Source organism: Ambystoma mexicanum, chromosome 10 (genome assembly GCF_040938575.1).
Source record: "Ambystoma mexicanum isolate Mex_15411 chromosome 10, UKY_AmexF1_1, whole genome shotgun sequence".
NCBI lineage: Eukaryota > Metazoa > Chordata > Amphibia > Caudata > Ambystomatidae > Ambystoma > Ambystoma mexicanum.
The window spans coordinates 226,924,524-226,951,695 of record NC_090932.1 but is presented as its reverse complement, the minus strand read 5'-3'; the positions used below and the strand labels follow the sequence as shown (position 1 = coordinate 226,951,695).

Sequence of the window (27,172 nt, the reverse complement as noted above, 5' to 3'; positions counted from 1 at the left end):
ACCCCCAGTCCGATGCAGTGTGCTCATTAGATTTCCAACAGGGGCGAAAAGACAATTTGCAGGAAGGATGGAAGCCATGTTTCCAGCTACGCTGCAGGGTCTGGGCCTCCACCAAGGTTCTCAGGAATTTGGATTATCCTAATATTGTTGCAGCTATTTCTATCCTCCAGATCCGTTACACTGGCCTCTAATTCACACACACTGCCCTGGAGGTGTTCCATGCCCTCCATCCTGTCCTCAATCATGGATATCCCCTCTGCTGCATGATCCAGACGTCTGCTAAATGGTCCAGGTCCCCGCATAGGGCTTTTATCTCTTCCTGGACTTCCTGGGTGCATCTGTCCATGGATGCCATGGTCTTCTGTATGATGGCCAACTCCGCCAGAACTACGCTTAGGTCTTGCGGTTGAAGAGCTTCTCTCTTCAAGGATGAAGTTGTGCGTTAATTAAAATGCTTACAGGCGCTGTACTGTGTAATTTCTATGTCAGGGACAGAACCTCAGTGTTTGTGTCTATACCTTGTATGGGGCAGTATGTTCAGTCCATAATGAAAACGGGAATGTGTCCCTTGGCATCCAAAGCATCAATATGTGCTTATATGGCTTGTGGGATTGTTCACTATAATTGTAAGAAGACCTCTTTCAAGATGGCCAACAGCTTTAGCTTATCCACTGTGGCATGAAATGTGAGAAATTAGATATGCCTGTTGTGCTCTAAACGAAGCTCCATGCTCAGCAAACCTCCACCACTGTAGGTGCTCCCATGTTGAGAGAGCTGTCCTGCTGAGGCGGAAAGTTCGCCCTGCAGTTAAGGAGGGCATGGGCGCCTATGTCGGCTGGTGGTCCTGCCCTCCTCTGGCAGTTTTCGATTCTGAGTGGATCCCTGACACTGTGTGACGAAGGCAGGTCGTCATGTGGCACCTCTGAGAACCATGAGGGGTGGTTTGCTGGAGCCATCACCCGGTGCCGCCTGGCACTCAAGTGCAGCAAAGCCCAATGGGTGTCTCCTCCTACCTCAGCGGTTCCCAGCATCGGAACAGCATTTGATCCATGAGGCCTGACCAGGTGCCCCTCACTGTGCTTCCAGAGTTGGAGAAACGGGCTCCAAAGGTAGCTCATTAGTGTCTCCGTAGGGTCATGAGATCTTCTGTCTGTGAGTTAGCCACATCTTTGCCTGATGTCTACACTGGCAAGTAGGTTAGTGGGGGGTTAAGCAGTGGAGCCTAGAGAATCACAGCTATATTGCGGGCTGCTGGTCACGCCCCCCTCAGAGGATAAATAACATTTAATGCTGAAGTAAGGTCAAACCATGTCGGTTACACCAGAATCAATCCAAGCAGAGACAGCAGGGATCAAAATTGCTGAGAGATATTTAGCTCCTGTTATAGCCAAGTCTGGTTACCTTGACAACAACAAATACCAGGAACTACTTTCAATTTTCAACTGGTACCATCAGCCTACCAGTTAACATGCGTATCTTGCCCTTTTATACATGTAAATATGGCAAATAGGGATCATTTAATTTTGTACTGTGTACCGTGTACGCTTTGATTTATTCATTAAAAAAACATACTTTCCACCGCTAGATGGCACTGTAGCATTTCTTTTGTCAGCAGTATAGCCTTCTTATGCATGATGGTGAATTTCCAACTGAAAGACCAAATCTGTGACAGCTAAGCGAGCAACACAATAAAGCATGCACCATTTTAAAATGTGTTCATACCCATAACGTATGTGTTGGATACGTTTTACTCTCCTGCAGAGGAGAACACTCATTTTTACTCTCTTGAAATTGCATTTATGCTCTAATTTGAAAAATCATGCGTAAAATACTCCCACCTCTTATCTGGAGCACTGGGTACCTTACAATTATAATGACATGACATGAACTGTGTACTTGAGAATACAAATAAGGAAGCATTAAGACACATCTCAAAGACATTTAAAGCATAATGAATCAGACAGAACCGTCAAATTATTTTAGCTTGTGTCTCATGCGGAAGTTAGATCTATGGCACATTTTGCACTAGCGCCTCCTTCCCCTGTACTAGCTCCCGCTTACTAGGCAATATCAGATACCTAGATGCTGCTGTTAGCACCTGCTAATCATATTTTTATTTCACTCTTGGACACTTGAGTTCCTGGGAAGCACAGGTGCGCTATCCCTTTGAGAGGTTCCACCAACCCTTGATCTATTAGATATAAATACAACTATACTGTCAATTGCAATGAACAAGCTACATGCAGCGACAAGGTATCCAGCGGTTCCACAGCATTAATTTTAATAGTTCTAAGTTTGGTTGAGTTATTGAGATTTTGATAACGGTATGTGTATGACAGAAGTTACATACCTGTAATCGTCTTTCTGATGCTTGTATCTGCTTAGATTCACATGCTTTGCATAGGCTGACAGCTGGTGGTTGGTGCAGGGTATTCCAAGATTTGTTTTCGATTTCGAAAAGGGACGTTGACGGGTGTGTTTGTAATACTATCCCTATTGTGACGTGTAGCGTACCCATGAGACTTCACGCGTCGATGTCCTCAGATTATTTTTTCTGACCTGAGGTTGCAAGAAGTGTACAGTGAAAAAAAGACACTTGTATGGAACAACCTATACAAATAGATTTATTGTCTATGTTCCTTATGTTCCCAAAGCGCAGAGGAAGGGTGGGCGCATGTAAATCTAAGCAGCTACAAGCATCAGAAAGACGATTACAGGTGTGAAATGTTTTTTTTTCCAAGGCTTGTGGATCTGCTTAGAATTACATGGTTTGCATAGACTAGCAAGTAGTACCAGTTGAAGGAGGTGGGACCAGAGAAGGGACAGAAACAAATACATGTTTCAATACCTCTTGTCCCACCGGGGAATTGCTTCTGGCTTGTGTGTCTACACAATGACGCTGTGTGAAAGTGTCTACTGAACTCCATGTTGCTGCTTTGCTAGCTTTGAGGTGTACATGTGCAAAAAATGGTAACGTAGCCTCTGTGGCACGTGTGGCATGAGCTCTTAGAGTGAATGGCAGAGGTTTGTTTGTGAACGAGTAACTTCTGTATACACTTTACTATCCTTGAGCAGGATAGCCTTCTTGTCCAGCAGCAAGTGACGCACATAATTGTATGTAATTCGATAGATGGAGTAAGGACGTTTGAAATCTAATTATAATAACGCTTGAAACTCGATATAAGGCCCACAGGCATGCGGCACGATAGGAGTAATTAAATAAAATAACGAACTCTGCGAAGTGCAACCAACCCAATGGCAGAAAAAAAAAATAACAAGCCGAGGACCTCAACGCGTGAAGGATCATGGTGACAGTACACGTCATGATAGGGATAGTGTTACAAGCGCGCCCTGTCAAAGTCCATTTTCAAAATCTAAAACCAATCTTGTAATACACTGCAACAACCACTAGATGTCTGCCTATGAAAAGCATAAATGAAACTGGCAAGATCAGATCAGAACCCAGGGCATCATCTAGTCATAGGTAGAGTCTGTGAATGCAAACACCAGTGCAGGAGGGGTATTAGCATGTTTTTAGAGATCAATCACTTGTTTGAACTTACTCTGTACCCTCAAAAAGGTCATGCTCCACAGGACTCCGCTCCTCCTGCCACTGAACACCATGTGTCATGTATCTTCTTCCTTCCAGGTTTCTCAAGACAAGGTTGTAAATGATTTGCTCGTGGGGCTTCCACAGAAGATTCTCAAACAGCCGGAGGGTAGCAATACTTATCTGGAGAGGAAATCAGTGCAATATGAAGACAGCCACTCAATTAATTGAATATAATTGTGCTTAATAGCAACATATGCATGCTCAAGGCCTCAAAATATTTATATTGGAAAGGAGAGCATTTTATGTGTTGTCATATTGCTTTAGGTGTGACAATATGTCTCTGCACAAAATGTTCCAAGTACAAATATTTTAGTGACATTACCCTCAACCTGGATGTGTTTGGGACACTGCTGCGCTTGTGTCTGTGTGTTCTTTTCTTTCCATACCCGAGATTCCAAGCTCCCTTCTACGCGTTGTCTAACTGCCTGTGCACTTGGCAGGAGAATGAGTAAGTCCACATTTTATGGAGCTGCTCAAAAACAGACTCCTTCCACAGTTTACAAGGTGCTTCTAAGAGGAAATTGATGGTCTTCTACTGAAGACAATCCGACCCCCAAAGAGCAGTGCGTCAGATATTTATGTGGACCATATCCAGTCATCAGCAGATTGGCCTAGGCACGTGTGTGTTGGCATTGCTAATCTCTTGTGTTCCCATTCTAAGGTGCAGCCATGGATCAGGGATGAGCAATGGCTGGGCTCTCACAACAGTAAAGAGAGCTCAGCGTGTTGCTTAATTCATGGCATGGACTTTAATAGGCCCATTATTGTTTGTTTAAAACTCAAAGGGGAGAGAATGGTACCCCTCTCTACAGTGGAGAAAGGTGGTCCTGGATGCATTTAAGGCAGGCTCATCTCTTAAACCAAGTGGGGGGCTGTTCCGATATTGCTCCGATACAACAAGGGTCTCCCACCATGGGCATTCTGCATTTTGATGCCTATTGCCAAGAAGGGTGACTGCACTCAGTCTGAGAATTATAATCTGTTTGTTCTGCTAGACACTGGATGGATTAATATCTTCGTACAATTTGTTTTGAGGAATTTGCAAGCATGAGCAGTCATTAAAGCCTGGCATCCAAATAGAATTTACAAAAAGGCCATCCATCACCCTCAATACTCTGGCTCTTACTTGACTTTTGAAATTAGCCATCTTAATAAACAAACTGAAAAAACAATCAATGTATTGCTGTTTCATACATTTCACATGCGCTTGGATGTGTGTAGACATCTGGGTCAACATCAAGTCAGGCAACGGGTTTAAACAAGCGGGATACTAGAGTTTTATTCATTATTTGCTGGACGCTCCACGACTGCTTTGATGAGCTGGTTTCTGATGCTTTCATCAGTCAGGTCAAAGCTTAATTTCAGAGCATGCAAGTGCTCTTTAGGCTTATTGCAGTTTGAATAATTTGTCCTTAAGCAAAACTAAACTAAGGTTATTTTTGCACATGTCAGGGTGATCAGAAAATGTGCTTTTCCCCTTCCAAAGGACCTGGCTATTTGGGAACACTTCTGTTTAGGTTTATCTTTCGATGGTAAGCTGATATGCAGCCACACAATGAGCCTTGGGCAAATTGAAGGATACCTTTGTGTGAACAAATAGCTTTTAACATCAAAAGTGGGGCCCAGACCACTTAAGGAGCAGTAATTGCCGTCTGAAGCCAAGGCTTGGGTATTTAACAGGTGGGAGGAAAATGTGTGTGTTGGACCCCTAAGCCAAAGTCAACTAGAGCTCGTGAAACAAAGCTAAAGCCTGCCTATGATCTTTTCCAGGTTCACCCTAACATGCTGTTTTGTGCTGGAATAAGATTGATTAGGCCATCTGGCAATCAGGAGTTGGACTGTAATACAATGTGAATGTATAACTGCTTTTTCCTTCCACACCTACCTCAGCCTCGAAGATCCATGTAAAATAAAGTACAGCATACACAATGCTTAAGCACAAACTACATGTATGCACCATGTTAGTTGTGTCACTAGGTCTGTGTTAATCCACTAATTTGCACTGGATTAACGCAGCTAAAGTGCCATAAATCCATTGCACTTTCATGAAATTCCCTTTGGATCAATCACTGGTGTAACCAGTGCTAGTTAAGTGGCATAAGAGACCAAAGGTTTCTATCCAATGAAGCTCATGTGGGATATGCCCTGAATTCCTTCCACACCTCTTCTTTATAAGGTTCTGACTCATATATGATCACTAAGTCATCGGCCTCTCTTTAGAGTTTAAAGCAGAGGATTAGCACAAGAGGCTTCTAATTCGATCTTGATGGGATAGTCTTGCAATGCATGCGCTCAGGTGAAGTCTTAATAATTGTTAGGGGGATTGTTCTTAGGCCATTTCTAGGTCCCGGAAATATCACTGTATTTGGCTTGCAGCGTGTTTTACTTAACATCTTTCTGACTTTCCAAGTGATAGAATGAAACGAGAAGTCAAGGCAAACCAATCATAAACAGTGAACTGATTAAAAAGGTAGACTCGATTCTTTTGACTATCACATAAGCAGGAAAGGCCCAAAACAATATAGCTGTATACTTTATATAATTCAGTTGTGCATTGAATGGAACTACAAAATATACAAGTACACATTTAAAATAACTTTGCAGTCTATGGACAGAAACAACTAAACTGGTCCGGCAAGATCATAACATGTTGAAAAAGTTCACAGAAGTGCAGCAAGACTTTTTGTAAGACACATAGGCCGTGGGAGCAAAATTACCCCATCCCTCTAAGTCTCACCATTAAGACTACGGGCCCAGAGGAATCAACAGACCAATGTTAGCCTATGAAGGTAAGTAAAGCGTCTGCAAACTGGGCTGTGCAGGTAGTTTGGGACCTAATTAAGGCTCTGGGAGGGATCAGAGGACTCAGCAGAGGCAGTCCAGCACAAGAGTTGCACTCACAAAGTCTCCAGACGAGCGACTGCAGAGGAGAGTGACAGCTTCACTAGCAAGGAAGGTCGTGGTCCGGTTCTAGATGGTCTAGCTCATGTGAGCCAAACAATCACTTGGAAACCTTGAGAGTGGAGTCAGAGGACGACCAGCAGAAGATCCTGAGGAAGAAAAGCAGCCAAAGTTGTTCCACTGAAAAGCCTATAGAGTGGAGCAGCAGTCGGGATGGTTGTGGTTTGACGGCCAGGGATCAAGATCAGCCTCAGATGATACAAAAGGAGCGGTACTAGATGCCCAGCTGAAGTCAGAACGCTCCTTGAAGAGATAAAGGCAGTGGAACAGCTACTCAGCGACAGAAGATCAGAGCTCCCAAAATGGTGACATGTTGGTTCAAAAGAAGTGCAGCAGGACACGCTACTGGGGGTCTCCACACCGAGAGGACTGCAGCAGGGTCCCACTGCACAGATGAATCATAATCATAGAGTACAGTGTCCATCAGAGGTGATAAAATGGGTTTTCAGAACCAGCCTTGTGGGAATTTCCAGAGGCCACCCTAGTTGATGAATAGGGTAATTGACATTTAAGTCTAGCCAATCTCTATCAAGGTAACACAGACTGAACACTATAGCAGACTTGTGGTTGTGGGGTGGTGCTGTAGTACAATTATTGCAACATAGAACACACAAATAAGACCAGCAACACAGGCAGGAGTACAAAAATATATTAAATTTATTAGGCCTTTATTCTAATGGGTAAATTAAAAATCAAGCAAGTTGGTCACCTGAAAGTGAGGTCAATCACACTTTACAATGAAGCACGATAAAAACAGTTCAAATCAAAGTAGCATGATAAACTGCAAACAATAAAGTGAGAAAACAGTGCATTAAAAACAATAACCCTATTCCTAACCCCATAACTTAATCAGTCCATTGCTGCCAGGAGTCTGAGTTCCAAGTAAGTACCTGTGTAGAGTGTCGAAAGTCTAACAATTCTTCTTAAAACAGTTTTGGCAAAGCCACCAGGTTGGACATAGGCCCTCATTCCAAGTCAGGCGGTCCGGAATTAAGGGTGCCGGTAGCAACGTACCAGCACCCTTTCTGGACCGCCAGACTTCAGCTATGCCTGCAGGGGCCGTCTGACCTGCCGGGGGCAGCAGCACCTGCAGGCATGGTTTTCACGGACGCACCGGCACCGTTAGCAAAGGTGGCGGTGCTTCCGTGTCCCATTCCCATGGAGTCCGATAGGGAATGGGGACTTACACTTTCCGGTGCCTGACATCCCGGTCCACCGGGACTGTAATGTCACGGTGGCACCGGGATATCAGGCGGCAGAACGGTGTTACGAGTTCGGCGGCAACTCATCGCTAGCACTGGCGGGCTACCACCAAACTCGTAATGAGGGCCATAGTTCCAGAATAAAACACTTTTGTAGTTTAAAAGGTAAGTATAAGCTTTTTAGGGGAACTATGAAATGATATATTTTTGAAACAAATGCATTTAAAAAGAGTGGTTCTAAATTGGGATTATTACACATGCCTGGGTCTTTTGCTCTAAACTGGACATGTTACATTCGTAAGGAAGCGTACCATAAATTGTGGAACTGCATGCTGTAGTTTCAGAGTAGGCTATATGTCATGACTCATTTCCATTTCAGAATTGCATGAATTGGCTTTCTTTATAGAAAGTTGTGGTCCAAGTCGGTCACTTGAGCAGGTAATTATTGGGGATTTCCCTAAATGGTGGGCCTCCTCCTCGTTTTGAGAGAGATGGCAGAAGCATACTGGCAAGGTCCCAGAAGAGATCCGAAGAGTTCAGCAAAGTTTCTAGCCACGAGACAGGAAGGGACCCATGCAAAGCTCAAGTTCATTTTTATCAGATACAGACCAAAGGTAGTCCTGGCGATGACTCTGACCTTGGACCAGTGATGGATGCAGAGCAGGGCTTCAGACTGGCTGTTCCCACCAGTCTTTCCCCGGTCACTTTGAAGGCAGCGGTCCAGAAACAGTTGTCTCTGACAGTCCTTTGGCTTCTGATCTTGGATCTCATGGTTGACTATCAGTCTTGGCTACAGGTCCTCAGCTTTTATCCAGAAATCAGGCTGAAGTCAGTGCCAGCCCGCCTATGGAAGGGACCTGCAACATTCAAACAGGCTGAGGCTATCCAATCAGGGACGGCCTGCTGCAGCTCACATTTGGCCCGGCAAAAGGACATACCCTGGGTGAAGTGTGGATTGGGGCCAGACACTCCCAATACACAGTTTCAGGCAGTTCACTCACACAAAGCATACCGAGAGTCCAGAGCTTGAACACTGCAAAAGTATAAGCGCTTACTTGGCAATTTCTAACCTGAGAAGGAAGGACTGTGTCAAACAAAAATGGCAGATAAAGTACCTTGAGAAAGAGCCTTTTTAAGTGTATTGTATAATAAAAGACATTACTTCAGTAAAAAATAAATAAAAAGGTGCATGGCTGTGCACCAGGAAAACTATTTAAAGAAAAGGTTCATTGCCAGGAGTCCGTTTAGGACATCACAAAAAACAGGAATGTTACTTAAAGAAAAGTAAAAGGGGCACAATATCCATGCAGTACTCCACTGAAGGTAGTTTGTGCTAAACAAAGGGGACATATTCCCTGCAATGTTAGCCATAGGGACTCCCCAGTGTTCCACAAACGAAGTAAGAAGCATGTGAGTGAGGCATAACGGCCCCACTCAAAAGGATCCAGATAGAAAGCAGGTGTGCTGGTGAACTCCAGTGAAGTCAAAGGAGGAGGACAGATGTAAAAAGAAAATAACGTTCCTAAAATCACATGTCTTTCCTTCCCGGTGTTTTAAAAATTGCTTTAAAGGCATGGTCTAGTAAAAAATGTTATTGTCCCAACGGGTCGGCCATGTTTTTTTAAGCCTAAGTGGCTCGATTTTAGAAAACTTTCCTATGGACCTTACCCGAGTTTTCGTCCATTAAACGCACGCGAAAACAAGCACCAGGGAGCCGCCATTTTCTGATAATCCTATCTTTTCCCCGATCGCCCTGGCTGACCTGCTTTTGCGGCACTAAATCAATTCCCCCGCCCCTGAGCCTGTCATCAGCAGACTCGTACCGCCCATTTCCCAACGCCAAAGCACGTCTCGTGTCAACATTCGCTGCGCTTCAGCTAATGACGTGTCGCCATGGAAATGGCAGGACGTCTCTCTCCTCAATAAGTATAAACAGACCGTTTCACAACACACAGCAGCCGATTTTCGATTCCATTCCTCTCTCTGTGTTACTTTGAGTATTCTGTGACTCGTTTCGGTGCTCTGGTCAGCTACCTTCGCCGCTTGTAGCCCGTGTGAACCTGTACCACCGCTATCAATTATTTTAGTTTGTTTAACACACAATGGCTACAATAATGCCCTACATGTACGAGCCCGAGTATACCGAGGAGGAACTACTGGAAAGGGAAGCACGCGAAAACGATGGGGATTCGGACGGCAGTTGGCAGGACGAATCAACAGATGAAGAGCCTGGGCCTAGTCGAATGGACGGCGTCTCCACCTGGTGCACATGCAATCGGTGCAAGCTAATGCCAACTGAGGACGAGAACTGCTGCTGCCGAGAAAACTTGGGATGCCTGGCCTACATTTCGGAAGGCGAGCCACGACCGCAATGCATCACCGAGCTGCCAGACTTCAGGGCAGCCTGCCTCATACGGGCCGTGTTGAGAATAATGATGGTGCTCATGCACGAACTTCGAGCAACTGTTCGTCCTCGTAATCCGAGTAACGAGTAAGTATACTCTGCTTGTCATGCCACTCCTATTTCATGTTCTTCTACTATATCCAAAATTACATCTACATATCATTGTAACGCATGTAAGTCATTCAATAGTGTGCATTGTCTAGATAGCATTTGTCCGTGTAAAATGCCATTAGTTACAAGAATTGTCATTGACAACAAACGTTTATTAAACTTATCTGGGTCATTTAAAAACAGTTTGTTTCATTCCTTTTCACAGGTGGTACAGGCTGGTGGCCTATCGTTGCTTTACATGGTGGCTTCACGGGAGGCTTGGACACCGCATTCCAAGAGTGATACCCGCCTGTGCCGTTCGTGCCATTAGAGAAACGTTCCCGAGTGACAGCGGTCAGTACAGGGGATTTTCTCTCGCTGTGCTGCAACCTGACCTGTATAATCTTTAAAGTCTTGTATTTTTGTTTCATGAAAATAAGATACAAAATAAAACACCACATATATTTTAACAACGTTTGTCTCGATTTTTTAAATGAATCAAGTGTGTCTCCATTCAAGGATGGACGTCAGACATCTGTGCTCCGAATGGGTGAAGGTCTGGTTGCTGTGAAGCAGGGTGGTCACTATCTATCTAAGCTAACATAACATATTCTCGATAATGCATGCACTAAATAACACTTGTTCAAAGTCTTTCAGTAGGTTATGTCTCTATAAAAGTCACACATATATCTATACTAACAATTACCATTGGATTATACAGGCCTTAGGGTCTTGGCCACTATAATACACCGGTTGAAGTGTGGGTCTGTGCTCACAAGAATCTCCGGTATGTGGCATTTGTTATTGATAAGCAACGATATACTATCATTCATATAAAGGCGATATACTGTATATTGATATAAAGGCGGTTCGCGCCGGTGGATGCGCGCTGGCCTGGGGGGCTGTGACGGGCGCAAACGGCCAGGGTGCCAAACTACATGTACACTTCAAAAGGTGTCCCACGCCAAGGGGCCATCGGTCACATGGCCTCCTCAGACCCCGTGTCTCCAGGCAGGCCTCCCCTGAGGCAGGCCGCCCCCCTAATACCACGACATACATACGTCATTCATTCACAAACACACCCCAGTTTCTAATACTTTAAAAACCACTCGATATGTCTCATGAGAACATCTTTGTGCTTTGCAAGTCAACTCTTGAACGTGCTACCTGGGAACCACTGAGATCTATGCTAATCTGCTCGTCGTCGTGCTATCCGTGAACTTCTGTGACGGCTTCGAGCATACCCATCAGTGCCCTACCTGTGGCCATCCACCTATTCTCCCGCAACATACTGCTCTGCTTGCTGAACCCAACTGTTTGTTGGTCAAGGTAAGGCCATGTATCCTGGTTATATTTCACAGATTTTTAAATTTCTATCTATTTTCGAGTAGAGTACACAATAGTGCTATGTTCATTGGTCTCATTGGTATTGACTTGAGTTTTCATTGCTATGCTATCAATAGATCTATTTATTTTCATCTGTGACTATTGTGATTGAATTGCATCCTTTGGGGGTCCAGTCAATAATGTTAGCATGTTTCCTTCTCGTGCAAGACAGAACATCCAAGGGACGAGTCACATGTTCAGATATCAGTCACATCAATTATACATTTCTGCAACTTATGCAAATACTAAGCAGCACATAATGAAATGGAATAGTTCCTGCGACCAAAACAAACCTTGCATTGATCATTGTATGATTCATTTACTTTTGTATCAAATCTTTACTCTTGAAGATTGTATAATAATGTGGATATTTACTTTTCAGATTTATCAACAATGCCTGCCTGTTCGATTAGCGGTTGCCCTTCGAAGACCCATGCGAAATCTGAAGGAACTACAATGCATGTATTCCCGAAAACTGTTGATCGAATAAGAGAATGGGTCAGATATCCGCAAAGTAGAGTCCAACAAGTGTCAGAGGACAAGAGGGGTGATCGATACCGCATCTGCAGCCGGCACCTTTCCTTGGACAAATACACAACTTCTTGGGTAACAAAGAAGAATAAACGGCGAACGACACGGAAATTGCGCGAAAACGCTATTCCCACTCTATTCGTCCACATTCCGCCACCGGTGAGGTGAGTCAAGTGCCCGGATTTAGCTTTAGGGCTTGCGGTAGTGTGTAGCCGAATGGATTAATAGATATTGTAGGTGTTCTAGCCCTTGTAATAATTTCGATATTGATATGAGTGTATAGTTTTTTGAATAATGACATTTATCAATATATTCTTTTTCGATTACATAACCCACAAACGCAATGTATATATATATGGGGACAGGGAACTGTGCTGTATTGAGCATTTTTCAAGTATTCTGTCGGCCTACATGGCTATTTTTAATATTGGCATTTCATTATCAATCATTAATTGACCTTTACAACTTCTTGACTATCCCTTGAATTTGAAGCAAGAACATTCTACATCCTTGATTTGGTCGCAGATATCAACCGTTTCTAGCGCGTATCAGGTAATCTTACTAGGCTAATCCGCTACATACTTATTTAATGCATGTCAAGTAATAGTTTTATTCTATCGTGTAATTATTTTACCGAATGTTTGGTTACTGCTTTCCAATTAATATACACCTTAGTTATCATCCACTGGTGTTTGTTTTCAGTTATAATTAGTGTTATCCATACTAATGCAAGTCTTTCAGGGAGATGCTGAAGCGTCCGCCACATCTACAACATTTCTAGATGTTTTTCAACATCAGGAGGTATGGATACTGACAGCTCCACCGAGCGTCATCATCAGAGCTGGAATTCTTGTCGTTTGATTGTTCTACACAATGTTTCATTCGTGGTTAGCCATTGATATGTACCTGTGCTGTCGACCCCAGGTGTATGTTATGTTTTCACAATTGTAATCCTCAATAATGCAAGTACTATGTTTCAGGCAGTTGATGGAGCGTCAACCCCTGCACTTGATGCAGAGCCTGACATTCAAGTATACGACAGCTTTCGGAAGTGCGCACTACATTTGCAACATCCATAGATATTCTTCAGCAGCACGAGGTATGGATAATGACAGCTCCATCATGCGTGATCATATAACGTGATTCCATTTGCTATACTTTCTTCCCTATTAACGCAAGTGCTGTGTTTCAGGGAGACGACGGAGCTTCCACCACAATCACAACATCTCATTTAGATGATGCAGATGTAAAGGAATCGTTGAAATAAGTCGATGAAATGTGATCATATTTGGATTTTCCTTGATTCTTTTGGACAATGCATCTTTCGCGGTTATCTCTTTATATGTACCTGTGCGTTCGACCCCAAGTGTGTGTTATGTTTCCAATATTGAAAACCATACTACTCCAAGTACCGTGTTTCAGGGAGACGACGGAGCTTCCACCACAATCACAAAATCTCATTTAGATGATGCAGATGTGAAGGAATCGTTGAAATAAGTCGATGAAATGTGATCATATTTGGATTTTCCTTGATTCTTTTGGACAATGCATCATTTGCGGTTATCTCTTTATATGTACCTGTGCCTTCGACCCCAAGTTTGTGTTGTGTTTCCAATATTGAAAAGCATACTAATGCAAGTACTGTGTTTCAGGGAGATGCGGATGCCTCCTCTCCAATACAACCATTCATGGCAGTCCATGTAGAGCCAGAGGTATGGATACTGACAGTTTCATCGAAATAGATCATCACTGGTCGAATACTTGTCCTTTGATTGTTGCACACAATGTTTAAATCTTACTTGGCTATTGAGATGTTCCTGTGTGTTCGTCCTCACGTGTGTTTTATGCTAACAATATTTTGATACATAGTAATGAAAGTACTATGTTTCAGGGAGACGATGGAGCCTCATTCCGTGCTGTCTATGCGGATACAGAAAATATAGTCCTTGCAGCGCAAGAGGAAGGGAGGACATGCGGAAACGAATCGGAGCTACAGCGTGCAGATGTTGAAGGTCGAGTCAAAAAAGTTGCTATGAAAAAAAAACAAAAAAAGGTTAGTTACAAACAGTTCATAACTTTAAAAACATGTTTGTGCTGGGGACTATTTTATGTTTTTTTCCAGTCAATTCTACTACACTCCATCTTGTGTTTAAACTGAACATCCCTTTTCCAATATCTCCTCCAGTTACTCGTGGGTGTCAGAACTATACACACACAGACAGTGAAGCGAATGAGAGATGTGGCTTGCCAGACCGTGTACACTATGGAGGAACTATTAATTGAGGCGAGGCGTGTTCAGGCTCGAGATGCTCATGTCCAATGGCCAGAATATGAATTAATTGTGTTTGGAGACTACAGCAAAGTTGCATTGGACCACAGCTACAGTGCGACCGCACCACCACAAGAAGATGTTATTGAATGTATTGAAGATAGCTCTGAAGTAGTTGCAGATCAATTTATAAAATCTACACCTGCCAAAAATTTGCCACCAAAAAACCAGTCGACATTGTTGTGTTCTCCCATCAATGTTGAAGTAATAGATGTTGAAATGACAGTGAATGAACCAGCCGCAGCATCCATAGACGCATCAGAACTTGATATCAGCGTTATTACTTTCCAATGTGTTGAAATCTCCACAACGTCAAAGGCCGAAACAACGTTGACGCAGGATGACAGTCTAATGAAAGAGAGCAAATACATTGTATTCGACAGTTGTTTGATGGAAATTATAAGTATGCTGAAATGTGTGCATTCCATTGGAGGGAAAGTATGTGGGAAGCCATTGATTAATGTGACTCGTCAAATAAAAGGCAGTAACGTCAAAATAAATGCCGCCTGTAGATTAAATCATAGGTTCTCATGGTCTGCACAACCAATGCTGGGGAAAATGCCAGCAGGCAATCTACTGTGTGCAGCTGCATCACTTTTTAGTGGCTCCAGTTTTAGAAAGTTAGAGGCTTTCTTTCAGTTTGTGGGACTCCATTTCATTTCTAAAGCGCTGTACTACACATACCAACGTGATTATCTGTTTCCGGCCGTTAGTGATGCTTGGAAAATTGAACAATTGTCTCTAGCAAGTACATTCGAAGGCAAACGATTCAGGCTAGCCGGCGATGGACAGTGCGACAGCCCTGGATTTTCTGCCAAGTACTGCACCTACCACTTTCAGGACATGGATAGTAAGACAATTGTGAGTTCGGTGGTCGTGCAGGTAACACAATGTACATCGTCAGTGGCCATGGAGAAACTAGGTTTTATAAAATCAGTGAAATATCTACAATCGAGGGGAATGCACATCGACCTCATAGCCACGGATAGACACGTTTCAATTCCCAAGACAATGAGAGAGCAGTTCCCACATATTAAACATCAATTTGACGTATGGCATCTTGCTAAATCAATCAATAAGAAAATCTCGGCTGCAGGAAAAAAAAAAGTATTTTGCAGTGGTCACATTCTATCACAAACCATCTTTGGTGGAGCTCAAAAACTTGTGAGGGGTCAGTGGAAATACTACTTGAAAAATGGCAGTCACTGATGCACCACTGTACCAACGTTCACCGCTGGATAGCAAATGAACATTTCCACCAATGTGAACATGGCCCTTTGTCCCCAGAGGAGGCACGGAAGAAGAAGTGGTTGATTCCATCTTCACCGACACACAAAGTCATTGAGTAGATTGTTTTCAACAAAACTCTATCAAGAGATTTGAGAGGACTGACAGAATTCTGTCACACAGGAGATTTGGAGGTGTTCCACAATATGTGCCTAAAGTACAGGCCAAAGCGCTTGCATTTTAGCTTTCGGGGCATGAAACATCGCACTCTACTAGCGGTCTTGGCCCATAACAGCAATGTCGGACGTGAACAATCTAGGACTAGGGGTAAAGTAAGGATGCCTCGCTACACTAAGGTGTTTTCAAAACGAAGTAAGCAATGGGTGATGAAACCAGTCTATGATGAAATGCAGTTCGACTTTGTGAAAGGCCTTATTGTTGCTGTGTTAGAGAAGCACAGATATGGAATTTTGGACGTTTCTGTGCAGAGCAGTGATCCATTGCCACCAAACATTGCGACTGTGCCATGCCCACCCGATGCACAGCTGATTGTGAAGTACAAATCCCGGTTTAAATAATTGCAATACAATTGTCTTTTTGTAAATAAATGTTATTGTACAGTGTACCTGTAAACCTGACCCCTACCGTCACCATCATGGGTGGCGAACAAGCTGGGTGTCATCTTTGAATTCTCTCTATTCACCTCACATATGTGTATGTATATATTTTTCTCATGTAAATGTAAATGCTGCGCACTGTTAACGGAGGGGAGGCTTGCGTATTGCAAATAATAAAACAAACAAAGAAACAATAAATCTCACTTTTAACTCAACTCCTGTGGTACTTTATACTTTCCCTGACCTTCTGCCAAAAATTAAATGTCTCAATTTGAGCTGCAAAGCTCGCAGACAACGGGGACTAAATTGGGGCACTTAGAACGCGCCAGCAAAGCAGCCCGTGGCATTTGGGAGAGAAGCCAGTTCGCATTTGCACATTGAGGCGCACTACATAGACGGATTCTAAACTTCAAGTTCTCATAGATGCCTATACTACGTGATGTTGCAAATAAAGAATGCGAAGGACAGCGCCCAGATGAGGCCCACAAGTCGCACTGGAAGTATAAGGGTCTTTTGTTTTTTGACCTTGAGACAGGGACCATGTCGAAAGAACTACATTTGAAGGGAGTGCGCAATAACGTAAGAGACGATAAGGCAGAAAATTCAGAAACTAGACCGAGTTTCAGTTTTAGGTCAGTATACGAAAAATCATTGTTAAGAGCATGGTCCGTTTTACAGACTGCATTACGAAGAGACACAATGGAAATTTCAAATATAATGTAAGTAAATCTTTACACGCTTTTATACCGGAATGAAGATTTAATGAATGGATGCATGAATAAATGAATGAATGAAGAGCTAGGAAAGGCAGGTAAAACTGTTGTAGTGGGCACATGGGCATGCAGGTCCACTGGTCTCACCGATCTCGCTCCTTGGCCCAGCCACTTTTCCCTGCACTACGGGACTGTCTCTGTATCCTTCAGCCCCTTCTCCCGGCATTTACCTTGCACTTGCCACCAGCTGGCCCTATTATTTAATTTGTATTCAACTAACCTTGTACAGCCCATCCCCATGCGCGATCAGAAATACACCTGGCCTAGTAGGATCGTTGTCTGTCTGCCCTTGTTCCCCACCTGCCTCGTCACGCCTAGTAACACTTGAGTATAGGCGTGTTACAAATGCCATATCATATATCATATCATTCCTCACACATGTAGACTGTCGTTTATCATTGTGTGTTGGCCTCGATTTATCTCGTTACTTTTCGCATTGATTTTAGAGACGAACATACTCCATTGAACTACCCTTGCAAGCAAATAGTTTCTGATCGGCCGTAATAAATAAAATGAGTAATATTAATGAAGTTCGGCTAGCGAGACTAATTATCATTTTTTTGTTTTCATAACAGGTATTTGATCCTTTACTGCCACTGCCATCTGTTTGAGACACCGGCGGATGGATTCTTCAGCAGACACCTGCAGCTTCGTGTCAACAACTGGAGCACGATCACCATATTATGGGACGATCGCCAAGGGCCCACATGCCCTTACGCTGTACTAGTGGCTAGAAGCAACATATCAACCTTTAGGATGGACTAGTGCCTAGTTGATGGAACAGCCTTGCGGTTCACCGTGCTTCCAAAGTGATTCTTTTTACGAAAATGAACACCCTGTGTACCATAAAGGAACAGCGCGTGACTCAAGATGAAACGGAACAGTTATTGCGGATACAGATAAAAGAAAATAAATGGCTTCCGGAGTTCATATGTCAATTGCTGAATATTCTCTAAACATTTAATGTCAAATAAATGTACTTTACCAAATGTACCGTGTTGCTGTTTCATTTTAAAGTACAGTTTCATATTCCGAATTGTGGCGCGCTGTGTTGTGAGTTGATCTGTGTTGGTTTCCGGGTTCTGTGTGGAGTCGCGCAGAAGACGACTGGGCGCGTTTGCCTACGCAGCACAGTAACGTCACGGGGAGAGGCCGGGAATATGAATGTTTTGATAATGTCAGGCTCAGGGGCGGGGGAATTGATTTAGTGCCGCAAAAGCAGGTCAGCCAGGGCAATCGGGGAAAAGTAGGATTATCAGAAAATGGCGGCTCCCTGGTGCTTGTTTTCGCGTGCGTTTAATGGACGAAAACTCGGGTAAGGTCCACAGGAAAGTTTTCTAAAATCGAGCCACTTAGGCTTAAAAAAACATGGCCAACCCGTTGGGACAATAAAATTTTTTACTAGACCATGCCTTTAAGAGATGGGTCTTAAGTTTGTTTGTGAAATATTGGAGTCTCGCAAGTTATTGACAAAAGAGGATGGGGAAAAAGAAATCTGAATACAGCACTGACTCCAGTGAATGTTGGTGCTTAGCTTGGTTTCTTAGGATGGATCCAAGGCCATGTGTCACAAAGACATGGAATGCCTGTCCAAATTAACCAACAGATATACATGTGCCGCTTCCTTTCAAGCAGTGACAGATCAGACATTCGCCCACAGGCTTCCCCAGCCCATCAATCAGAACCCGAAATACACTCTGAGCCATGTCTACACATTATTATTTAAGATCTTCATAGAGCTGCTATGGAATCTTAATGGGTTCAAGAGAAAATATCTCCAGGACAGAAGAAATAATTCTCAATCAATAAGTTAAATTAGTACCCCGTCCGCCATGTTTTGCGGATTTCAGAGCCTTACTGCAACAGTAATTTCTCCTCCGATCTTCCATCTCGAACACGACTGCCCTTCATGTTCCTTCCTCTTCCGTTTTCCACATTCACCTCTTCTCGGGCGCCATGCGAAGGTTCTGCCAGTTAATCCATGGACACATTGAAAAACGATGAATCTGCTTCAATCACGGGCCATGTGCGACCCGCAGGTCAACAAAAAGAACGTTCCAAAGTCCATCCAAGGCACCCTGCTAGACCACACATATGTAACCAAGGAGTCTGCTTCCATTCCGTCCAGCACTACTGGGCCTCTTTCCATAGAGGAGTGGCTGGAGGAGGCAGCAGTGAAACTGAAGGACTTGAAAAGTCTCCAACAGTGGAATCCAGCTTCCAATTAACCAATGTGAATACATATACAGCTAGATGTGTTTCAGTGGGCAACACAGATTTGGACACAATAGAACTGAATAGATCTGACATAGCCTGATTCATGGAATTATTTGTGCCGAAAACGCAGATTTGTGCGCCTTTCTGCCTGAAAATCCCTGTTTGAAGTATGGGGATTTTCGGGCAGAAAGGTGCGCAAATCTGGGTTTTCAGCGCAAATAATTCCATGAATCAGGCAGTTAGTGTGCCACTAAATGGGCACTGGATATCTTTAAGCTACGGCTTCTCCAAAAAGGTTATTCATCTGCATTTGTACTGCAACCTTTACCAATTCTTGCCACTTTTTTGTGCCAATTGTATGCCGAAGTCTGTACAGTTTCTGGAGCAGAATACCAACCTCAAAGTTTAATTTGTCTGCGCTCTGGCTTTATCGACACTAAACAATCCTCCTTATAGCCAACATGTGAATATTATGCAGAATGACCAGCAGTTTATAGCTGCCAACAATGGTTTCATTACCATTATCAAACATCTGCGTCGCAACGGAAAAGACCAAGCAAAACACAAAGCTCCAATTTCTCGCCCTGACCTCTCAAAACCTAATTCCTGTGGAATTTTCAATACCTAATTTCCTGATATATTACAATACAAAGTATGGCTCGACGTGAAGGGCTTTGTTTACTGCCAGCCAATGCATTGGAAGTGATTTCAGATGAGAATGGAAAACAATATGAAACGCTTACATTTAATGAACTGACAAAAAAACAATCACCATACATTGCTTAAACGTCACCACAGCCACTTGCGCGGCCGCATGTATGCTATTCCCACTGATCCAGAATGCCCTGTTGAATCCCTTCTGCTACACATATCTAGACTGCCTCCGGATTCCTCATGGTTTTTTGTAATGCCACGACATTTCCACAAATATGAATGTTCAAAGGAAACAATTTTGTATACTAATCGGCCACTCGGAAAGAACACTGATGCCTCTTTCATGCAAAGAATAAGTCAACATGCACACCTAAGCACTGTGTACACAAACCACTGCATTCTTGCAACTGCCATAAAACTACTCTCAAAGGCTGGCTTTAAAACCAGAGAAAAAATGTCTGTTACTGGTCACCGTAACCCATCATCAATCAACAGCTACTGGCAACCACAAGCAAACCAACGTGATAAGTGGTTTACAACTCTCCACCAGGGTGAACCGCCACAATGTTGCCCCTTCTCTCACTCAATCTCTTCCCTATAACAAGGCTGAAGCACCATCTGCTTCCTCCCCTCTTCCTTCTTCCTCTAAATCTTTGACCTCTATAATGTCCACCATTTATGATAATAGTTATAATCCTCAGTTTGCCAATAGTTCTTTTACTTTCCACAGGTATGTGCAATTTAATTCCAAATAATGATTTTATTATTATTGTGCTATTTATTGAGGTACTCTGTTATTTCTTTGTACTATAGGTAAAACGTGACTCTGTAATCCAACACCTTAATGAAACTTATCAAATAGGACTAATGTTGTTGCTTGCTATGATGGGTAGTGAGAAACTTTAATCATTTTTTTTCCAATTTTGTATGGTTAAGTAATGATTTTCCTTGGGTATTGTTCTTACAACCATTTACAATTTTGAAACATCTGTGTTGGTCTCCCAATAGCACTATTAATATTGTTTGTCATGTTATGAATTAAGTCTCTTTATTAAGTTAATTTTCTTATTTTTTTAGACCAATAATGTTTTTCATGTCAGATTGGTCTCACTGCTTTTAAACATTTTTGAAATGTCTTTTCTGTTCTACTTCTTTTTTCAATTGTTTTTATTAAACCATTGACATTATCATTTAAACAAATATGTATATGTTTTTCTACTAAGGTTTGCACTCAAACATGGTCTAGTACACTACTAGTGTACTCTTTCAAAATACTCCTGTGAGAAAGGCAATCAGGGCAAATAACACCAATTAGGGTAACTACCTGTTTTCCATGAAACCAAACAGCATTCTGGGACCATGTGTTGAAAGAGATGTGTATGCCTGAATAACTAAGTATCAAATGCATAATGGGCAGGCTGTTCATTTATTTTTTTCACAACACTTACCCTAACATTAAAATGTGCATATCATAAGATGGCTCCACCATGAGCCATGCTGTTGGTGAAGCACATTTATATGTTCATGGTAATTTTTAAGTGACTCTAGAAAACACAGAACTACATATAGACTCAAATACTAGTGGTAAATACTGTTTATATTTGAAAGAAATATTGTGAACTCACTAGCTATTACAAGCAGCCACAGACTCGGCTAAAAGCATAGGTATGTGGCACATGTTGCAGCATTACCTACCAACATATGAAGCGGAAGCTAACTAATAGTTTTGCCATTCAAAGCGGCAGGTGAAGTGCGCATTAGTCTTGAAAGACTAAACAGTGCATGAAGGTCTATTGATGTGGAGCGTCAGGAAGCCTTCCTTCCAACATGGCTCCCTGATACTCCATATCAATAGACCTGAATGCACTGTCTAGTCTTTCAAGACTAACGCGCACTTCAACTGCTGCTTTCATAAAAGACCTGATGCAGCGAAGGTCTGAACGCCTGGCAAAACTATTAGTATCACAGGGCTTTTCATCCCAGAATACTAATGGCAATAAACTCCTCGCCGGGGGGCATTACTGCATCACCCTTCGCAGTAATGCTCCCCCCACTCCCCGGCTCAAGGCTTATTGCCTAAATAGTCTCAGTTTGGAGAAACTTAAAATAGAGGCGGGTATGGACTAGACAGGGATATTACATGGGTAGAGTGTAGACACAAGGCTCAGATCGCTTTAAGATTTGACAGTAATTACATGTTTTTGAAAAGTCCTGGTAATATATGGAGTTTGCTAATAGATCAGTTTCTTCGGCTTACTGGTTTTGCGTAGGTAAATGTTTCCAGTCTAGAAGTAATAAGCAATAATTAAGTGACAGCCATGGGGCAATGTTCCGAAATCATCCTTTAAGATTAACAAATGGTTTAGTAACATCCCTTTCTCACTGCTTGGACTTACCTCATCAGACAGGTGATTGCAGTGCTCGATCAGCTGGTCTCGTAAGGGGTGCCGGTGGTGCGAGTCTGTGGGAGTTTCGCTCTGCCTCTCGCTACCGAGCAGGAAGAAGACCATCTCCTCCAAGAGGGCTGGGGCCGTGATCTGCCGAACGAGGGCTGTAATGACTGCGGTGGAGGTAAGAATACCATATTCAGACCTGCCCCGGAGAAGAGAAGGAGGTGGTAAGTCTGTGACTTTATATTCATATGAAAAAGTTCCATCTGCCCAAAGAATCTACTGCTCAGCCACTGAGATGTTTCTGCTAGCGCAGTTATTTCCTAACTTTCATCACAAACACCATTTTAATACGGAGACCAACAAACCGATCTGCTTGGATAATTAAATCATGGCTTGCTGCACCCCGTGCTATTTCTGGAGGTAACTCAGCGCTTCTTTAATTCACTAGAGTTTAAACTGACAGCACTACCTTCTATTCCTGCACTGAGACCCATTTGCCGGGCTGCTAACACATCTATGCTCTGAACTCCCCCTAACCCCCCTTTTCAACACTGGAATCCACAAAGAGCTCACATAATTACTTTAATTCCTGACCACTTTCAGTTTTAATATTGAGACACATGCAAAGAGCCATGGCAATGCAGTTCAGACTAGTAACCAACAATCAGCTAGTAATATTGATACTGATGCTTATGGTAATTGACTGGAGTTTACAGACTGCCTAGCCCTCCCCCCTCGTCTGCCAACTCACAGATGCTGGTTTTACTGCACATGGGATACAATGTATCAATGAGAGAGAGAACGCGAGAGAGAAAGAAAGAGAGAGAGAGAGAAGAGAGAGAGGAGAGAGAGAGAAAGAGAGAAGAGAGAGAGGAGAGAGAGAGAAAGAGAGAGAGAGAGAGAGAGAGAGAGAGAGAGAGAGAGAGAGAGAGAGAGAGAGAGAATGAACGTGCAAGGGCACTGTGAATGGGGTCTTGTAAGGAAGAAGCCAGTGGTGGGAGTGCAGGGTTGCAGATTGTTTTGACCTAACTACATAATATTCAGTGTGCATGTGTTCTGCATGTAAAGTATAGCAGAGTCCTCAAATGTATACTGTTGCCCTAGGGGTTGATAGACTATTTAAAATACCTATCCTCCCCTTGCACTGCAACTCATAGAATACAGACGAGTCCTACAAAAAATTCAGTCCAGCTGTCACATAGTAAAATAGTAGTCATCTCTGCACCTGAACACAATGCTCTGCATGATTTTTAATGTTTTAAACTAGTCATCTCTGCTGGTAATGAAATAGTCATCCAAGTCTAGTTACTATTTGTATGCAATGTAATGTAATGCTCCCTTATATCCATGCTTGCACAGACTACGGTCTTCCGAAGGGCCTTCAACCGCCACAGCGCTTCGAAACCTTAACAATGGCAGTAGGTGCTATACAAATACCAAATAACATAACATACTACAATAACCTCTCACTGTAGAGGAAATGCCCAAGAACCAGTGAGGTCATATACTAGGTCTGCCAATACTTACATCTGCAGAAGTTGTGGCTGCAGCAACCCGTAGAAGAGCCGGTCGGAGAGGGCCTTAGACAGTGCAGATGCCAACAACTGGGAAAACAAACAAGAGATGGAAAAAACATAGATAATTGATGCAGATAGGAGAGCGTATGGGGGCAATGGTGCAGCTATGTGATTTGTGATTAGTTGGTTTCACACACTCCATCATACAGAGACAAACAGAAAAAAAGTTAAATCTCAGGGATCCTTCACTTTCCACAGTTACAATGTCAGATTTGGTCCAGAGGGGAACAGTCAGGGAACAGCCATAAGAAAAGAAGCGTTGGGAACCATTTCAAATGTCTAATCTTTTTAATGCTTGTATTTAGCTGTCTGCTTCTATACACTATCTCTCTGACGAAGAAGGACATTGAGGAACTGGAGATCAAGTGTGCATGGATGGAAGGAAGGTGCAGCACCCCTCTGCCCCCCCCCCCCAGCTCTGACACTGCTCCAAGCACAGTACGCCGGCCTGCTGTGCGAGGTAAAGATGTGGCAGCACCGCACTACTCACTACGAGGAGAAACGGTTTGACCGCAGTTAAGAGATGAGAGAACTACTTTGGTCAGTGTGGCCACAAGGTTATCTACTCACCAGTGGCGAGTGTAGCTCAGTGTAGAGCTGCTAGGACTGCCATGAAGTATGTTTCAGCACTAGTTAGTGTGCGCCCATTGAATTAAGCGGCACAAAATCCAGACTGCATAGTGCCCTTCCTCAATTGATGAGTATGGCATCTTCAAGTTTATATAGCATGGCAATTATAGACATTTAGGGATCCTAATATTCATTTACTAACATAATTGTACTATTGAACAGACCGGATGATGATTGCTAGTATCTAGAAATCTATGATTGGATAACTTTTATCATCCCCAAGCCCTTCCTTTATGATATAAATTATACTTTACATGTCCTTATAATGTGTATGCAATATGTATGTAGAGTACTTCTATAGATACCATGATTTTAAAATACTTTGAAAATCCAATATAGAAATTTGAGATAAAAGAATGTGACATGAGTCTCAGCATGAGCCAGTAGACTACTGTAGAAGATAACAGACCTCCTTGTGCGGTGTGCAGAAGCCTGGACCTTCCCCTCACTGAGGAATGTGCGTTAGAATCTGATCGTCAATGGGCAGCTCACTGTAGGAAAAGCATACTGGGCTGCCTCAAACTTTCCTTGGAGTGAGGACCCGAACCCCATCACCATTCTCTCATTTCTTACCGGATGTGCTGCTCTCACAAGGTGGTCACAGAAATCCATCCAGAGTAGGAAACCTTCCAGCACTTCCTTGCCTGGAAATCCTTCTCCGTCATCAGGGGCAGAAGGAGACCTGTTCATGAGAAGGAAGATGATCGACATTAGGAACAAAGGATGATGTCCATCAAACAGCCATAGGATGTAAGGTGATTCCTACCTGGGATGTTAACAAGCAACATATTTATTAATAAATTAAAAGATTTTCATATATAGTAGTTCAGTCTAAGCTATAAGAGATTAAAACACAAATAAGGGATAATAAAAGAATGCTAAAGCTCCCTAGATTAATATTCCTCCCTCCTAAATAAACAGTTGCAAAAATGCTATACTTTCTGATACGTTGGAGCCCTTAAATTAATAAAAACAATTGCTTTGATGCCCGACAGCTTCAGATAGCATAAAATGACACGCCTCCTTGCTCCTTGAAAGTAGAATGGTACCTAGGTTCCCAAAGATATAAAGGACTTGAGTGGGGTTCACGTCAACCATTGGATGGAAAATATCTGCTTAGCAGACCAGCATCTGCACACATCTGTGCAAATAAATGCAGATAACCAAGCTTCTGACACATGTCTCTTCCCATGGGCGTACAATGCACAGAGAGAACACATGTACATTGTACCTCCACACATGCATGCACCTCAATGGATGCTCCAAACTTAACGCCAGACATTGAGTACAGGCACACACACACACACACACAAACAAACACCTATGCACAGTCAGCCTCTCGTCTGCATGCTCAACTCTGCTGACACGCCTTCTCACAATTCTGCCAGTACACTCATATTGCTGCATGCATGCATCACCACACATACCTCTGACTGCATGTGCGCGCACACACACACATGTGCACCAAAATACACACCACTACGCATACACACACCTCTGTGCATCCACAACATCTCCATGCAGTCCCTGTGGTGTAGTCCTTTGTTTGTTTCTGGCTTTCTTCCTGTCCCCGCCCACCCCCTTGCAATTAGTTGGAACACTCAAGTGTCTCTCTGCCTCTGTTCCTGGCAGCCATTTCCACTTGCCTTCCGGACTTCAATCTAGAAGCCTCCTTTAAGGAAACCACTTGAGGAGCAGTCTTAGAGGCTGGTTGATGTCAGTGAGTAGTTGTACATTGATTTTAATACATTGTTGGCGTGTTTCATGTGCTCCTGTGGAGGAGTTTGTGTGTTTTTTTCAATCATTTTTTGACTATTCTGTACTATTCTGGTGGGTTTATCTGTGTTTTCTGTGGCCTCCCACCCCGTTTCTGAGCTGGCCTGCCTCTAGAGGGTGCAGTCCCTGGGGGTGTAGTCCTTTGTTTGTTTCTGGTTTTCTTCCTGTCCCTGCCCTCCCCCTTGCCTCTATTCCTGGCAGCCATTTACACTTGCCTTGCACACTTTTTTCCATTGTTTTGTCGTACCTGTGTGACCTCTCCCCTGCCTCCTCCCTACCTCCGCCCTGTGCCCGTGATTGGCTGTTGCAGGAGGAAGGCTCTTAACCACACCCCCAAGGGCAGCCCACTGCCCGGGCCACCCCTTCGGCAAAGGGCAGCTCCCAAAGAAGCAGCTCCAGGCCGTGTTTGGCCGTGTTCGCCTGAGAAGCCAGAAGCCAGCCGTCAACCAGCAGCGACTGACAAGATAAGTGTGGTCTGGGTAGGGAGTACAGCATTCACTGTAATCCAGAAATCCCAGCCTCTCTTATTACCTACACAATATAGCATACCAAAATAAGATAGCTAGTAAAGAGTACCCCTATCAATGCTTTGTACCAACCGTTCAGTGGCGTTAATTACTGTTCTGTCCCATACTTAGTTCTCCCTCTATCCAGATACCTCAAATCTAGGTGTTTTGCACTTACTGTTGTGCCTCGAATTCAGGAGTACGCACTCTGTCCAAGTGAAGTTTAGCCATGTGTCACACTTAGATAGAAGAATTATAGTGATTAGTCATTTATCACATCAGATAG

General features: G+C 43.3%; 1 protein-coding gene across 2 annotated transcripts in view; it reads right to left on the bottom strand.

The window, feature by feature from the left end:
• FHIP2B (FHF complex subunit HOOK interacting protein 2B) overlaps window positions 1-27,172 on the bottom strand; it is a 416,121-nt gene that overhangs the window by 197,701 nt on the left and 191,248 nt on the right. For both annotated transcript variants that reach the window (XM_069617737.1, XM_069617736.1), the window contains 4 exons: window positions 25,178-25,286; window positions 23,925-24,001; window positions 22,401-22,596; window positions 3,564-3,733 (listed from right to left, as the gene is read on the bottom strand). In XM_069617737.1, coding sequence (XP_069473838.1) covers window positions 3,564-3,733; window positions 22,401-22,596; window positions 23,925-24,001; window positions 25,178-25,286 — 552 coding nt within the window. The remainder of the gene's footprint in view (window positions 1-3,563; window positions 3,734-22,400; window positions 22,597-23,924; window positions 24,002-25,177; window positions 25,287-27,172) is intronic.